Source organism: Heterodontus francisci, chromosome 9 (genome assembly GCF_036365525.1).
Source record: "Heterodontus francisci isolate sHetFra1 chromosome 9, sHetFra1.hap1, whole genome shotgun sequence".
In the NCBI taxonomy this organism is placed as follows: Eukaryota; Metazoa; Chordata; class Chondrichthyes; order Heterodontiformes; family Heterodontidae; genus Heterodontus; species Heterodontus francisci.
The window spans coordinates 39,646,818-39,664,454 of NC_090379.1; the positions used below are offsets into that span (position 1 = coordinate 39,646,818).

General features: G+C 41.7%; 2 protein-coding genes across 9 annotated transcripts in view; one reads left to right on the forward strand and one right to left on the reverse strand.

Annotated features, from left to right (window-relative positions):
* LOC137373693 (alpha-1-antiproteinase-like) overlaps positions 1 to 17,637 on the reverse strand; it is a 269,343-nt gene that overhangs the window by 126,363 nt on the left and 125,343 nt on the right. The window lies entirely within an intron of this gene.
* The window catches only part of fancm (FA complementation group M), a 155,026-nt gene that overhangs the window by 81,853 nt on the left and 55,536 nt on the right, over positions 1 to 17,637 (forward strand). For all 8 annotated transcript variants that reach the window (XM_068038866.1, XM_068038862.1, XM_068038863.1 and 5 more), the window contains exons 9-12: positions 262 to 452; positions 3,300 to 3,506; positions 4,441 to 4,687; positions 9,426 to 9,580. In XM_068038866.1, coding sequence (XP_067894967.1) covers positions 262 to 452; positions 3,300 to 3,506; positions 4,441 to 4,687; positions 9,426 to 9,580 — 800 coding nt within the window. The remainder of the gene's footprint in view (positions 1 to 261; positions 453 to 3,299; positions 3,507 to 4,440; positions 4,688 to 9,425; positions 9,581 to 17,637) is intronic.

Below are 17,637 nucleotides of genomic sequence, written 5' to 3' on the forward strand. Positions count from 1 at the left end.
CGAAGGGATGATTCCTCCAATTGGGTGCTACTGGCATGGAACATCGCTCTTGGAGAGTGCTGGTTTGGAAATCGGTGCTTACAGTCCCTGATTCATTTCATTTAACTTAAATTGACCAAAACATTGAGCTGTGAGCCTTCAATTTTCCAACCAGTATTCGCTGTGAGTGCTGGGAGTGGCCAATTGGAATCAGCGCAATGATTTCTTGTGCTTCATTGGTTGTTAAGCTGATTATCCACATCGTTTCTGGCTGCTTTTCAGGTCCAAATGCTTCTGAACAAAATGTTGATGGTGTAAATACTCGTGTTATGATCTTCTCTTCATTCCGGGACAGTGTTCAAGAGATTGCTGAGATGCTTAGCAAACATCAGCCTCTTGTGCGAGTCATGACATTTGTCGGACATTCTTCAGGAAAGAACACAAAGGGGTTTACACAGAAGGAACAACTTGAGGTGACCTGAATGCATGTATCAAAAAGTCTTCCAAGAAAATCGTTTAGTGATACGAATATAAGAACTATGAGCAAGAGTAGGCAATTTAGCCCCTCGAGCCTGCTTTGCCGTTCAATACAATCATGGCTGATCTCATCTCAGCCTCAACTCCACTTTCCTGCCCATTCTCCTTAAGCCTTTAACCCATTACTAATTAAAAATCTGTCTATCTCCTCAAATTTACTCAATGTCCCGGTATCCGCCGCACTCAGGGGTAGTGAATTCCACAAACTCTCAACCCTTTGAGAGAAGTAATTTCTCCTCATCCATGTTTTAAATCTGCTACCCCTTAGCCTAAAACTATGACCTCTTGTTCTAGATTACCCCACCAGAGGAAACATCCTCTCTACATCTACTTTGTCAATCCCCTTAATCATCATATATACCTCAATTCGATCTCCTCTCCTAAACTCGAGAGTAAAGGCCTAAACTGCTCAATCTCTCTTCATAAGACAAACCCTCATCCCTGGAATCAATCTAATGAACCGTCTCTGAACTGCCTCCAATGCAACTACATCCCCCCTCAAGTAAGGGGACCAAAACTGTACGCGATACTCCAGGTGCAGTCTCACTAATGCCTTGTACAGTTGCAGCAACACTTCCCTACTTTTATACTCTTCCTTTATCAATAAATGCTAAAATTCCATTTGCCTTCCTTATTACCTGCTGCACGTGCATACTAGTTTTCTGCAATTCATGCACGAGGACACCCAGATCCCTCTGCACCAAAGCACTCTGAAGTTTCTCTCCATTTAGATAATTTGCCTTTCTATTCTTCCGACCAAAATGGATAACCTCACACTTACCCATGTTAAACTCCATCTGCCAAATTTTGGCCCATTCACCTGATGCAAGTAATCACCTAATGTAAATAGTCAGTATAGTAAGAATGAGAGAGAGAGAAATTAGGACCCTAGGAAATAAAGACACTGGTGTGTTAAAACATAATTTGAATCAACCTTGCAAAAATTGGGAAGTTGTGCAACAGAATCAGAACTATCTTTTTGATCCAAGTCTCAAGGACTCCACTAATGGCAACAGTCACCTAGATTTGTTTCTTACAAGTGACCAAAGTAAGTTCCTTAATGGGACTTTGAGACCAGCAATCACAATGTTATTCCATTTAAAACTATTTGGCAATCTAGGTCAAAAAAAGTTTTTTTTTATTAAGGCACACTTCATACGATTGAACGAAGAACTGTTTCACTCTTTCCCCTCCATCTGAGGCACCTGAGAAACACGTAGGCAATTTGGAAATCCTGTTCCCTTTTTTTAAAAAAAAACTACTCTGATCCCTCCAAGGCAAGCAGCACGAGGCTCCAAATTCAACATACGAATATATGAACATGGAGCAGGAGAAGGCCACTCGAGCCCGCTCCACCATTCAATAAGTTCAGGGCTGAACAGATTACTCCACATTTCCACCTACCCTCGATAATCTTTCACCCCCTTGCTTATCAAGAATCTATCTACCTCGGCCTTAAAAATATTCAAAGACTCTGCTTCCACCGCCTTTTGAGGAAGAGAATTCCAAAGACTCTCAACCCTCAGAGAAAAAATTCTCCTCATCTCTGTCTTAAATGGGCGCCCTCTTATTTTTTTCCCACTTTCCCACATTATACTCCATTTGCCAGGTCTTTGCCAACTCATTAACTGTAGTCTTTCTTTCTTTCTGCTATAATTGCAAAGTTTTCAAACATTTATGTAATGCCGCCTTGCAAGGCGACAGTCCTCCCTACGATCTCTAGAATCCAGTCAATGGGTCGATCACAGTCTGAGGAAAAATATACCTTCAGAACATCTAGATTCACTCCCTGCTTTGTCAATTCAAATGGGTGGCCCTCGTTCCACCCGGCCCCATCACCTCAAAAGATCAATTTATTTGTACATTATTGATGCTTTTCATATATTTAAAAAAAGCCTGAATCTGATCCTCTCTAAATTTACACCCCTTCAGCAAATTGAAATGCAAGGCACAAAGTCTGTCTTTGTAGCTCAGTGCACTTAGATTGGGAATTGCCCTGTTGCCCTTTTCTGTACCTTCTGATGTGGAGGTGGGAGGCCTGAATTGTACTCAGTAGTCCAGATGAGATCTTTCAAAAGCCTTGCATGACTCTATTTTCTTGGCCCTAGTTTGCTCCTGAACAAACTAGGAAATACAAACCAAGCCCAAGATGGCTTTGGTTTCAGTCTTGCCTGTCATTAGTGTGAAAGTGCTGCCACTGGTGGACTAATGTAATTTGAGTGTGACAGGTTTACATGGGCAGTTTCCATTATAAACGTAGGCATAGGAAGTTATAATGGAAATAGAAAATATGACTTTAAAATGGAGTCAGAATTATGTCTGCACAGTTTTGGCCAAATAACCCCCACCATCTGATCCTGCTTCACCTGAAGACTGCCCAGGTGCAGTGCCACAGGAGACTGATTAGTATTTATTAAACTAGTGGCAGTTTTCTGTTTAATGTTCTTATTCCAGAAGGTGGCAATTCTGGTTTCATTTTAATTTATTCATACTTTGTTGTAAAAGTTTTAGCAGAATTGCACAGAAGGATTTGGAGGTATACTTGCATCATGTGTCTTGCTGACAAGTCAGAAAATATCCATACACAATCAGTACCTGAAGTCAAAATATTGGCGAAAATGAAAGTTACCTGCTCATTTTAGGATGTACTTCTGGTCAGGATCAAAGTGAGATTTTAGGAAAAGTTAGTTTGCTGTTGTCTCATTTTGGAAAGGCAAAGAGCGTCTTAACACTTTTGTAATGATATACAACATTACTTTAATTTCCACTTTTTCTGTTATCAGGTTATGAAGCGCTTTCGTGAAGGTGGTTATAACACATTGGTTTCTACATGCGTTGGTGAAGAAGGATTAGACATTGGTGAAGTTGACCTCATTATTTGCTTTGATGCTCAAAAGAGCCCCATTCGCCTGGTACAAAGAATGGGTCGAACTGGCCGGAAGCGCCAGGGCAGGATTGTGGTCCTCCTTGCAGAGGGACGCGAAGAACGAGTGAGTCTAAAGAACTACTTTAGGGATTAGGGGAAAAGAAATATTTAATGCTGTAATTTTGTTTGTGCTTATTGTAACAATTTTGTTTTTAAGTGCATAGTATTAGAATCTATCTTTGTGACTATGTTGTGTTTACTTGCCATTAATGATCCATCTACTCTTAACACTAAACAGTTCAGCATTTAGTATCCTATCCAGTGTATGTGATCCATCAAAATGTCTAGAGCAAGGGCAGCAAGAAGGAGTGAAATTCACAAGTCGGGGAGCTTAAATGTGCAGTAAAGATTTGAAGAAAATTTATCTTGAGATGTAAAGAACATTTATGTAGAGCTGTTATTTTGTGTGCACACCAATCTGTGGTTACTTAGGGGACACCATGAAACATGAAATGCAAATAGGAGAAATTAAGAAATCTGTAAGAAACTCTATAGTTTGGTCTTGTGAGAATAAGCCTAATTATTCTTTTACTTTTGCTTATTAGATTATATCTATTAGAATGGATTGAGCTGGAAAACCTTTCTGAAGTAATGTAGTCGATTGTTGCAGTGGATTTGTTTTTGCTGATTTCCTAGCTGACCTATGTGATCGGCTGAAAGATTTGTCATAACTATATAAGCTGACTGAAGGGGGTGGGGGGAGGTTTATCTAGAGTGGAATACCCTGTACACGAAAACGCTTAGGTTTGCTACAGATAGTTGCATCTTTTGGAAAAAAAAAGGCTTGATTTTGTTGCTTATTTTTGCATGTTGGTATGTAGCACATAGTCCTGAATAGAAACAAACAGCAAAATAGGGAGATGAAAACAACTTCAATATGCGAGAGAGAGAAATAGTTACAGGAAGAGGGTTTTTTGAGCAATACGATGAGAGATCAAATAATGCTTATTTATTTATAAAGCTACTTTCAATTAACAGACATTTACATCTATTTGTAGAATTACAACCAAAGTCAGTGTTCCAAGCGGAACATTTACAAAACCATTCTAGGAAATGGCAACAAGTCCTTTCACCTTTATGCTAATAGCCCACGCATGGTTCCGAATGGTCTGAATCCAGTTGCACATAAGATGCACATAACTACTGGCGAGTATGAATCGAGCAATGTATCAAGGCACTCATCAAAACAAGGAAGAAAGTCAAGTATTGTACTTCCAGAATCGTTCACATACCGCAGAAGCCCAGGTATGTTGGAAAGGTTAGGAGGCATGTTCTGAACTTTGTGAATAGATTAACTAATCCTGAATTAAAACAATGAGGTTTAACCTTTCTTTTTATCTTTTCAAAAGAAGTTCCACATACATTTAGGAAGCTATTGTACATTATGATTGCATGGATTTTGTGGAGATACATCCAAGTTGTGGTCTTTAAGATTTAATTTTGCAAATAAATTTAACTTTCTTGATATTTTGAGCAGTTTAAAATTGACTGCTGATATTTAGCTGACTTTTCAGGACCAAGACTAATTAATTCAAGGACTACAGAATGCAGCTTGTTGGGTGCAACAATATAGTGTGCAATAACATCCCAAAAATCTTTACTTATCATGTCTGCCTGTGTTGTCATTGAAATTAGGCAACCTGGTAGCTTGAAACATGCAGTTTGACTGAGTGAGTGTTCCAGAATCCAGCAATTCTGGTTCTTGTTCTTGAGCTAAACATACTTTGTTCTTTTCCTCTCTCTTTCCTTTTGTCACTCACAGCTTCCTCTCCCCAGCTTCTGTGGCTCACTGATGTAACACAAGCATCTAGTTTATGACATCAATGTTAATAGTTTTCAAGTTCCTCTTTAAATTTGAGACTAGGTTGGCACAGCAGCCTAGAAACCTCAATCTCCATACCTGATCTAGCCTATACCTCCCCTATGTGGTGGGCTCCACGTGGACTACTGAGATTCAAGAACGTAGCTCACTACCATCTTCTCAATGGCAATTAATGCTGGCCTTACCAGCAACACCCACATGCCGTGAATTCTTTATAAAAAAACCTCAAAAGATTTTTGGGGAAAACACATATCCGATATCGATGATTAAGACACCAGAGACATATATGGTATGTATAAAAACAAAATCATTCTTGGAATGTGGGTATCTCTGCAAGGCTACAATTTATTGCTCCAGTTGCCTTAAAAAAAAAAAAAGGTGGGCAACCTTCTTCTGGAGTGGTTTGATAAACTGAGTGGCTTGCTGGACAATTTTGGAGGGTAGTTAAGAGTCAACCATGTTGGTATGGGTCAGGAATCACATAGGCCAGACCAGGTAAGCATGACAGATTTCCTTTGCTAAAGAACATTAGTGAATCAGTGGATTTTTACAACAATCTGAAAGTTTCATCGCCACTTGTACTGATACCAGTTTTTTTTTTTCCAGTTTGAAAAAAACTAAAATTCTCAAAGTGCCACAGTCGGATTTGAACTTGCATTTTCGATTTTTAGTCCAGACCTCTGAATAACTATAAACCAGTGTTAGAGAAAAGTTATTAGACTTGGCTGAGTCTGGCTGCAGCCCTAATGAGCAAGCAGCCTGTTTCAGGGTTGGACTGCATGACCCAATTTGGGGGTAGCCCTAATAACTCTGGTTGTTGCTACACTTACTTAGAATTTACAGCATTGAAACATGCCAGTCAGCCCAATGAGTGTTTATGCTCCATACCAGCCTCCATCCTCCCTACTTCATTGAATCCTATCAGCATAATCTTCAATTTCAAGGAGATGATGGCCTAGTGGTAATGCCACTGGACTGGTAATCCAGAGGCATAGGCTAATTTCCTGGGGACATGGGTTCAAATCCCACCATGGCAGCTGGTAGAATTTAAATTCATTCAATTAATAAAAATCTGGAATTTAAAGCTAGTCTCTCTGTAATGATGCCATGAACTACCAATTGTCGTAAACACCCATCTGTTCACTAATCTCCTTTTAGGGAAGGAAATCTGCTGTTTCTATCTGCTGTCTGGCCTATATGTGACTCCAGACCCACAGCAATGTGGTTGACTCTTAACTGCCCTCTGAGATGACCTAGCAAGCCACTTAATTCAAGGGCAAGTAGAGATGGGCAACAAATGCTGGGCTGCCGGCGCCCCCACATCCCATGAAAGAATTAACAAAAAAAAATCCTTTTCCCCTTCTCCGTCATGTACTTATCTACCTTTCTCTTAAATGCATCAATGCTATTTACCTCAACTACTCCATGTGGTAGAGAGTTCTAACCATTCTCTGGGTAAATGTTTCTCCTGAGTTCCTTATTGGATTCGTTAGTGACTTCTGTATTTGTGACTCCTAGTTGTAGACATTGCCACAAGTGGGAACATCTTGTCTACGTCTACCTGATGGAATGCTTTTTAAAGTCTGTTAGGTCACCCCTCAGTCTTCTCTCTTCTATGGAAGATAGCTTCAGCCTATTCAGTGTTTCCTGATAGTTATAACCTCTTGGTTCTGGTATCATCCTTACAAATAGTTGAGCTATATATGAATTGGACTTAACTTCTACCTATGTTGTTATGTGTGAAGTTTCAACTGTGGTGTTTTAGATTTTTTTTTTGGAGATGCTGTCATAGTAGTTCTTTATTTGATATAACCATAAGGTTTGCTTTAATTACATTTTACTCTTTGACTTGATCTTGTGGCTGAGCCATTAGTCCTGTAGGTTTCTCCATTTTGTAGACAGCTGATTGCATGGAGCAGACTGCCATCATCATGCACTTCAGTAATATCTGCATAGTTTAGAACTGTACAGGATGTTAACTATCAGCTTATCATTGAACAGAATTAGCAGGTCGTCATATCTGTAGTCTGGTAGTTTCTCTTTTGCTCTTTTTCTTTCCCATTCTCTTCCTCCCCCCGCCCCCCCCCCCTTGCCGTTCCTTTCACACCTAGCAAATAAAAACCACACAAACTAGGAACTTTGTGTGCAAGTGAATTGCCACATGGAAGAGTGAAAGCTGGGTTTAAAAGAAAATATTGTGTGCATGTGGGTTCGTGTTCATATTTACTCTGCTAACTTTATTCATGACTTTCTTTCAGTTCAATGATTAGAACTTTCATTCCTCTCCATTGAAATGCCAACATACTTCTTCTTTGAAACATGAATCTGGTTTTCTTACAATTTTCCTTGCTTCAATAAGTGTGTTGAACTGTCCTTGGTCTGTTCTTGTACAGTAGATTGAGACTTTCAGCTCAGTAATTGTGTTAAAAAAAAAAATCTATTTGTTATTTTGTGCATTTTATTTCACTTATGGTCAGTTTGCAGGTTGGCTCCCTTCATAAAGGAAGAGCAAGTTATATTTTTTGCCAATGAGAACGTTTGTGATTTCACAAATGAAAATTTGAGCGAAATACTGCATTGAACAGATTGTTCCCAATTATTTTACTCTACTCTACTCATTTTTAGTTGCTTTAAACAAACTATAGTTCAAAAAAGATCATGCTATCTTACCAGAAGTCTGTATTCTAAGCTCGACCAAAGTCTGCAATATGTCATTGCTAAGAAGATCTTAAGGTTGTCTCTGTCCCATCCAAGACACTGCTGAAAACATTCAGCAGGTCACATAGCATCAACAGAGAGGCTATTTTGAAGACCCAACATTAACTGGTCTGTTCTGTACACACTTTTTGCCTGACCTGACTTTTTCAGCATTTTCTATCTTTTTTTAGATTTCCATCATCTGCAGGTTTTTAATTTTTGTCCTGAAGATACCAATAGTCCTCAAGTACTTTTAATACCAATAATGGGAATGTGAAGCAAACTCATTGCTTTTATGTATTAAATGCTTAAAATATGTTTGGCAATGGTGTTATTCACCGCCTACAATAATCCTGGCAATTAAACTCAGGTGAACGGAGATTACTTTTGAATTTGGTTAATCTGTTACCTCCAGTTAAATAAATTTGATTCTGTAGCTGGCAGAGTCTACCTGTGTTAGTTACAGTAAATAAGGATTGCTGATTATCAGGCATAAAGAAAGCAAAACTTATATTTATATAGTGCCTTGTCATGTCTCCTAAGAAATATATCTGAGTACTTTACAATTAATTTCTTTGAAGTGAAGTAATTCATGTTGTTAGAAGTGGCATCTATTTTGTAGCCCATAAGATTCCACAAATACTGAACGAAATGATCAGTTGATCTGTTTCTGGCGGTGGTTGTTAGAGGAAGATGATTACCTGCAAGATTGGGAGAACTCCCTTCTTTTCTTTGAATAGTACCACTGGGTCTTAACATTCATGTTAACCATGTCTCCTTCGAAGGATTGAATCTTTAACAATACAGCATTCTCTTAGCACTGGAGTGTTGGACAGAATCAAGTCCTGAAGTGAGACTTGAACTCATCACTTTCTGATTCAGGGGAAAACGCTACCAATTGAGCAAAGCTGACCCACAACTGCCAGTACTACATTTTTAGATATTTGTGATGTGTTTAAAAGCAAGATGGAATTGGAAATGCAGATCTCCAAGTTGTGGCATGCAGGGACGTTACTGTTGGAATCATGATCTTTGTAGGCATCCACAGTTTTGGCTAACCAGCAAAGTGTCCAATCTAGGTTCTTTTAATGAGTCATTTATTTCCCTTGATATAACAGTATTCCAAAGGCTGAATGAATAATGTGATACTGAATGTTTAATGGGTTACTGTAGGAGGTGAGAGTGAAGAGGGCAAGGTGACTTCCTTGATTTTTTCCAGTTACTACCCTCCCTAAAGGTAGAGCTTATTGGGGAGAATCTGCTAAGGAAGTGCATTGTTCTGTCACATCTTGGCATAGACCAGTGGAGGTTTTTTTAAAGTACTTTCTGTTCCTTGTTTTCTCCGAGGGGAATGCACTAATTAAAATACCTACATATTTGAAATTATCCTAAAACATATTTTTAAAAAATACGAAGGGAATCATTTGCTACTGTAAAGGTACATTTTTGTTTTTGTTTTTGCAGTGATAAAACAGACCAAGTCCAAGGAAGATGGTTTGTTGACTCCAGAAGAATTTGAATTTTGGGATAGAAAATTCCGATTGAAAAGTGATGAGTTAGGGACACCAAGATTAGTGCCAGTTCCATTTGAGTTTGCAAAGGATGAACCAAAAACTGTGGTAAGTTATCAAAATTCTTCATTCATTCAGCCACATACACAAAAGGACTGTGTTACGACCGAGGCGGAAGGAGTGTACTGTTAATTCAGCTCCACTTCTCCACAGGTCACAACGTAAATTAAAAATAATACAGGCAATCATATAGGGCAGAATTTTATCAGCCGCTCGACGCCTTGGGACGCAGTGGGGAGGCCTGTAAAATGCTAACGGGAGTGGCCTGCCTCGACACACGACGCCGAGAAGACCCCGCTGGATATTAGCGGTGGCGGCGAGGCCTCGGTACGGCATCTAAATATTTAAATGAAGATTAATAAGATGCAAATGGCCTTGCCTGCTGGCGGCTGTCCCATGCCAATTTTACGTTCCAGCGAACGCGACTCGTGTGCCTTCGGAACTCTGTTGGAGTTCTGAGGCGAAACACTGGTGGGGAGGGAGGAGAAATAAAATTATCTGGGCGGGAAGGGTGGGGGAGCGGGAAAAACACTTTTGGATGGTGGGACAGGGTTGAAGGGCAAATGTGAGAAGGTGGGGGGGATGTTTGGGTCGGGAATAACATATAAGTTTTGTTAATATAGGGCAATGAAAAGACCATTGGGGGGTTGGGGAAGGGCCTGCATCTCCTAATTATTTTTTTAAAAATGAGGTCTAATGTACCTTTTAAAAATTTAAATCATTGCTAAGGGCTTGAAGCCCTTCAAAAATGGCACCTGTGTGGTGGTGCCGGATGCTGTTGGACGTGGCGACTGTCCCCTCTACGTCATCCGGGACGGCCGCTCTGCCGCTTCTATTTAAATCAGCTCCTGCACGTAATATCACGGCTCGGCGGTGGCACTTCCGTGTCAGAAGGCTGCCGCTTTCACAGCGCACCGTCGCGGAGTGCGGCACGCTGATAAAAAAAATTCAGCCAATGCTCTTTTCCCCCCCCCCCCCCCCCCCCCCAAGAATATAACACACTAACCGGGTTTCTTGAATGAGCAGAAACATTATCAGTTTATTATAGAACAAGTCTTAACTAGTAATGAAGTAAAATATAAACACACAGATCGAATTTTTTTAAAGTCCCAACATTAAATTTTAAAGTCCCCTTTTTTATCTTAGCATCTGACACTCATGCGCACACACACACATATGTTTACCGGTTAATCGAAAACATAAAAAGGGATTTTTGGATCAGAGCTCTGTTGCAGACAAAAAACACCCAGCAGATCACTTGCCCACCCCTGAAGAAAACAGCAGATGAGACATGCTGCATTGAAACTGGTACACAGTCCAACCTCCGAGCGCACGCAGACTGGCCACCAAAATCCCCCTAGAACAGTTCTCTTCAGGCGGCGCTGCGAAGCAACTCTAGCAGGCCCTCCTCAGAGACAGGAGACTAGACGAATCGACACAGTGGACTTCACAGGGTCTTTTATGGAATTGCTGGAAAGTGAACTGGTTGTAGTCTTTTCTCCTCCCTCGACACTTCAGCAGACTTGACTTTATCTCCTTCCAGAAGGAAAAACACACACGCATACCGACTCAACAACCGAAAAGCTTGTCAGTTTTCTGCTCTTCCAGATGCTCTGCTGCTACTGCGCTTGTCACTTCTCTGTCCCTGTTACCAGGGTTTCTGTTCTATCTTTAACTTGAGTCATGTGACAACCAATAACATTGTTGCCAATCCAGCTCCCTTAGTGTCCTCTTAATTAAAAAAAAAAAATCCAACATTTATTCAGTTTAACTATAAATTCCTTTCATTTTCTTTTGTTAAAAACATTTTAAAATCACTTTCATAACAACTGCCATTGCCTATGATGTGGGAGAAAATGAATCAATGTTGTCCCTTTAGAAAATTTGCACCATAGTGCTGTTCTTTTGAGTCGGATGATCTCAGTCTGTTCTATATAATGTTTCTTTTTGAAAGGCGCACTTAACTCTTCTACTGTCTATATGCACCTGCAAAAGTTTCTTTGCATTGTTCATCAATTTAAAACTCATGGCTGACACTCCAGTACAGTACTGAGGGAGCGCTGAACTGCAAGAGGTGCTGTCTTTCGGATGAGTTGTTAAACTGAGGTTCTATCTACCTGCTCGAGTGAGCAGAAACAATCCCATGGCACTTTCAAAGAAGAGCAGGGGAGTTCTCTCTGGTGTCCTGGCCAATATTTATCCAACAATCGACATCACAAAAACAGATTATCTGGTAATTTTCACATTGCTGTTTTTGGGAGTTTGCTGTGGGCAAATTGGCTGCCCTATTTCCTACATTACAACAGTGACAACACTTCAAAAGTGCTTCATTGGCTGTGAAGTGCTTTGAAACGTCTGGTGGTCTTGGAAAGTACTACGTAAATGCAAGTCTTTTCTTCCAATATTCTTTTTATTAATTCAACATAATTTATGTTGGACAGATCTAGTAACAATACCATAATCTTTTATAATAAATCTTTTATAACTCTGCTCTTTCCACAGATGCTGCCAGACCTGCTGAGTGGTTCCAGCATTTCTTGTTTTTATTTCAGATTTCCAGCATCTGCAGTATTTTGCCTTTATTACCATAATCTTTTATTATTTGATGAGATCTAAGTGAAAATGAAACTTTTCAATGTCACTAGACATGACTTTTTTTTCTCTGCAGTTTATCATGGAGGCCTGCATTAGTTGGTCAGTTGCTAAGTGACAGAAGGTTATTTAAGCGACATATTGATGTTATGATTGAGGGGGAAAATAATAGGTTCCTTTTGGATGAACTGAAATGGTCTGAATGACTTTGCTCAACTTTGACTCTCTCATGTTTAAGCCAACTTTGGATTCTTCCAAGTAACACAGATCAAGTTCTGAGCCAGCTTGGCTCAATAGCATTTTTGCCTCTGAGTCAGAGGGTTGTGGGTTCAAGCTCTACTCTCGAACATGACAAAGTGTTGAGAATCAGCATTTTCTCTTTACTAAGTTTGCACCTAAATACTACCCTCCGTAGCCAGGTTGTCTCATCCTAATCTTTGAGGCTGCTTTCTGTGTTGTATTATATTATAAGATCAGGGAAGTTGTGTTGCTTCTGTGACTTTATTGTGTCCTCAGGCTTCATTTTATTACTATTCTTCAGTCAGAATGGAATCTAGGTGCAGGATGCAGATGGTAGCAGTTATATTTGTATTACCCAATGTAAACCTTTTAATTTGCAATTGAACTTTCTTACACAATGGTCACCACAACAACATTTCATTATCCTGAGTAGTCAGGATTGACTGGGTGCTGGTTAGTGCCAGAGATGGTGATTTTGAGAGAAATATTTTCTGGATAACATCACTCACGCTCACTCTAGTGACTGATGGTTCTCACATAAGATGGACTGCTTATTTAGAGCAGGTCTGGTCTTGGTCTGTGCGTGTCCCCAACCTTGCATATCCAATTAAGTAGTCTGCAGTTATTTCTGCTGTTTCTTGAGGGATGACATATTGGTAGTAAGTTACATAAATAAGGACATAGGATGTAGTTCCACCTGCTGTTTGATGCCATGTAAATCTGCCACTAAATATGTAAAACAATCCTCTAGACTCCCTGTGCTCATCATTTGTGGGAGGAAATACAATGTTGAGGTGGATGCTGCAGGAGTAACAGTCAGTTTCACAAGTGGATTCTGCTTAACCAGCATCTGTCATTTTTTATCATTATCCAGAGATATGCCTATTAGGGACCATCAAAAGCAAGTAGTTGTCAACATTTGTGTTGCATGTTTCAGTAAAGTAGCTTTCAGCAAACAGACTCTTATGGAAATGGGCATTTCTGCAACTTCTGTTTCTTCATGGCTACCAGAAAAAAAGTTAATACATTGTAACGCTTGCCTCCCATTGGCTGAGGAAGACTTGGTTCTTGGACCTCTAATTACCATCTTGTTCATTCTCTTTGACAATGTCACTCGAAACTACTTTCACCTGTGCTAAATATTCTCATCATTAAGCTCAAAGTCTGTCTATTTTACTTCCTCTAATCAGGCAACTAATGACCTAATTCAGAATGATGCCTTATATAGAAGGGTGAATTTTACAAGTTTTCTTATTGCTGTTGTGCATGCACACTGCCCGTTATTTTCTGTTATGTACTGGCTATGTGAAAGGTCCTGTTGGCAATATGGTGTTTCTCAAAATGAATGGGGAAAGTCACTGAACAAAATGGTGGTGTATGGATGTGAATTCCTTGAAGAGATGCTGACTGTAAATGATTTTCTTGCATCACTGAGGGATGATGGCAATAGTGTTTGCAAACTTTAGTAGTCTAAAATTTAACATTTCTGCATAGTTTATTGCACTTAGTTTGAAGACTGTTCTTCATGCTTTTTCAACAGTTCTCAAGCAAGTGGTTCTTTCCCATAATCATGTCTCTAACCACAGTGCATTATACATCTTCAATCTCTGCAGCCTTTCACATTGTTGACCACACCATCCTCCTCCAAATCTCCTCCTATTGTCCAGCTCATTGTGACTTCACCACCTGCTTGGTTCCACTCTTACCTATCTGATCATAGCCAGAAGATTTCCAACAGTGGCTTCTCTTCCCACATCTGTACGATTAACTCAGCAGTTCTCCAACGATCTATCCTTGGTTTCCACTTCTTTCTCATTTATATGCTGTAATTTGGTGACATTATTCACATGTAACATGATGACACCCAGCATTATCTTTGAAGCCATTGTCTTTGTCTCCCTTCAGAAATTCTATACCTTTTGCTTCCAATTCCATTCCTCTCACTCGTCACTATTTGCTTCATGCTGAAGCAGATGATTTGCATTCTGTTATTGGATCCTGATCTGAGCTTCCAATCCCACACCCTCCTAATCTTAAAGACTTAAACCTCTGTAACATTTCACTCCAGTCCTCTGCTGCAAACCTCTTCTATGCCTTTGCCATGTCCAGGCTCAACTATTCTAATATAAAAGCAAAATACTGCGGATGCTGGAAATCTGAAATAAAAACAAGAAATGCTGGAACCACTCAGCAGGTCTGGCAGCATCTGTGGAAAGAGAAGCAGAGTTAACGTTTCGGGTCAGTGACCCTTCATCGGAACTGACAAATATTAGAAAAGTCACAGGTTATAAGCAAGTGAGGTGGGGGTGGGGCAAGAGATAACAAAGGAGGTCGAGATTGGACCAGGCCACATAGCTGACCAAAAGGTCACAGAGCAAAGGCAAACAATATGTTAATGGTGTGTTGAAAGACCAAGCATTAGTATAGATTAGGTGTAAATACACTGAATATTGAACAGCAGCAAGTGCAAACCTGAAAAAAAACAGTGGGTAAGCAAACTGAACAAACTAAGATGAAATGAAATAATGCAAAAAAAAAGGGTTGTAAAAAAGAATGTAAAAAAAAAAAAATGGAAGAAAAAATAACTAAAAATGAAAGTAAAATGGGGGGCTGTCATGCTCTGAAATGATTGAACTCAATGTTCAGTCCGGCAGGCTGTAGTGTGCCTAATCAGTAAATGAGATGCTGTTCTTCGAGCTTGCGTTGATGTTCACTGGAACACTGCAGCAATCCCAGGACAGAGATGTGAGCATGAGAGCAGGGGGGAGTGTTGAAATGGCAAGCAACCGGAAGCTCAGGGTCCTACTTGCGGACTGAGCGGAGATGTTCCGCAAAGCGGTCACCCAGTCTGCGCTTGGTCTCCCCAATGTAGAGGAGACCACACTGTGAGCAGCGAATACAGTATACTACATTGAAAGAAGTACAAGTAAATCGCTGCTTCACCTGAAAGGAGTGTTTGGGGCCTGGGATAGTGAGGAGAGAGGAGGTAAATGGGCAGGTATTACACCTCCTGCGATTGCAGGGGAAGGTGCCATGGGACGGGGACGAGGTGGTGGGGGTAATGGAGGAGTGGACCAGGGTGTCGGGGAGGGAACGATCCCTTTGGAATGCTGACAGGGGAAGGGAGGGGAAGATGCGACTGGTAGTGGCATCACGCTGGAGGTGGCGGAAATGGCGGAGTATGATCCTTTGGATATGGAGGCTGGTGGGGTGAAAAGTGAGGACAAGGGGAACCCTGTCACGGTCTGGGAGGGGAAGGGGTGAGGGTAGAGGTGCGGGGAATGGGTCGGACACGATTGAGGGCCCTGTCAACCACAGTGGGGGGAAATCCTCGGTTGAGGAAAAAGGAGGTCATATCAGAAGCACCGTCATGGAAGGTAGCATCATCAGAGCAGATGCGTCGGAGACGGAGAAACTGGGAGAATGGAATGGAATCCTTTACAGGAGGTAGGGTGTGAAGAAGTGTAGTCGAGCTAGCTGTGGGAGTCGGTGGGCTTATAATGGATATTAGTAGACAACCTATCCCCAGAGATGGAGACAGAGAAGTCAGGGAAGGGAAGTGTCAGAGAAGGACCATGTAAAGGTGAGAGAAGGGTAGAAATTAGAAGCAAAGTTGATAAAGTTTTCCAGTTCGGGGCGGGAGCAGGAAACTGCACCGATACAGTCATCAATGTACCGGAAAAAGAGTTGGGGGAGGGGGCCTGAGTAGGACTGGAACAAAGAATGCTCGACATATCCCACAAAAAGACAGGCATAACTAGGACCCATGCGGATACCCATAGCGACACCTTTTACTTGAAGGAAGTGTGTGGAGTTGAAGGAGAAGTTGTTCAATGTGAGAACAAGTTCAGTCAGGCGGAGGAGGGTGGTGGTGGATGGGGACTGGTTGGGCCTCTGTTCCAGGAAGAAGCGGAGAGCCCTCAAACCATCCTGGTGGGGGATGGAGGTGTAAAGCGATTGGATGTCCATAGTGAAGAGGAGGCGGTTGGGACCAGGAAACTGGAAATTGTCAAAATGACGTAGGGCGTCAGAAGAGTCACGGATGTAGGTGGGAAGAGACTGGACCAGCGGAGAAAAGATAGAGTCAAGATAGGAAGAAATAAATTCAGTGGGACAGGAGCAGGCTGACACAATGGGTCTGCCGGGACAGTCCCGTTTGTGGATTTTGGGAAGGAGGTAGAAGCGGGCTGTCCGGGGTTGTGGGATTATGAGGTTGGAAGCTGTAGAGGGAAGATCTCCAGAGGTGATGAGGTCAGTGACAGTCCTTTGGACGGTGGCTTGATGTTCGGTGGTGGGGTCATGGTCCAGAGGGAGGCAGGAAGAAGTGTCCGTGAGTTGGCGTTGAGCTTTTGCAAGGTAGAGGTCGGTACGCCATACGACAACAGCACCAACGTTGTCTGCAGGTTTGATGACCATGTCGGGGTTAGACCTGAGAGAACGGAGTGCCTCAAGTTCAGAGGGGGACAGGTTAGAGTGAGTGAGGGGGCAGAGAAATTGAGACGACCGATGTCTCGCCGACAGTTTTCAATGAAGAGATCAAGAGCGGGTAAGAGGCCAGGTAGAGGGAGAATGCTGGAGGCGGGTGAATGGGTCTGCTGGTCGGGGGGAGGACTCCTGGTCGAAGAAGTGAGCCCGGAGGCGGAGGCGACGGAAGAAGAGCTCAACGTCATGCCGAGCGCGAAATTCATTGAGGTGGGGGCGTAAGGGGATAAAACTGAGACCTTTGCTGAGTACAGAACGCTCAGCATCAGAGAGGGGGAGGTCAGAGGGTATAGTGAATACACGGCAAGGGGTCAGATCAGAAGGGGTGGGGTCAGAGGGAAGTGAAGCGGAGGGAGGATCTGGAGGGGTATTAGTCCCCATCAGCTGCTGGAGCTTGCGTTCCTTAACACCTGAAAGGAAGAAAAAAAGTTTTTTGTTAATGCGTCGGATGAGACGTAAGATGAAATGAAACTGCGGAGTAAAACAGCTTTGAGATAAGGTAAGGCGGTGCTGCTGGAGAGAGAGGTCCAGTGTGTGCATGTGGCGGCGCATAGCACTGAGTGTGGATCTCAGGATGCGGCGAGAGTAGCAGTCCGAGGAATGTTGTATTTCTCGGAGATACCTGTGATCCTGGGTGGTTCCGATGAAGGGTCACTGACCCGAAACGTTAACTCTGCTTCTCTTTCCACAGATGCTGCCAGACCTGCTCAGTGGTTCCAGCATTTCTTGTTTTTATTTCAACTATTCTAATGCTGTCCTTTAACATTCAGCCCATCCAGAACTCTGATAGA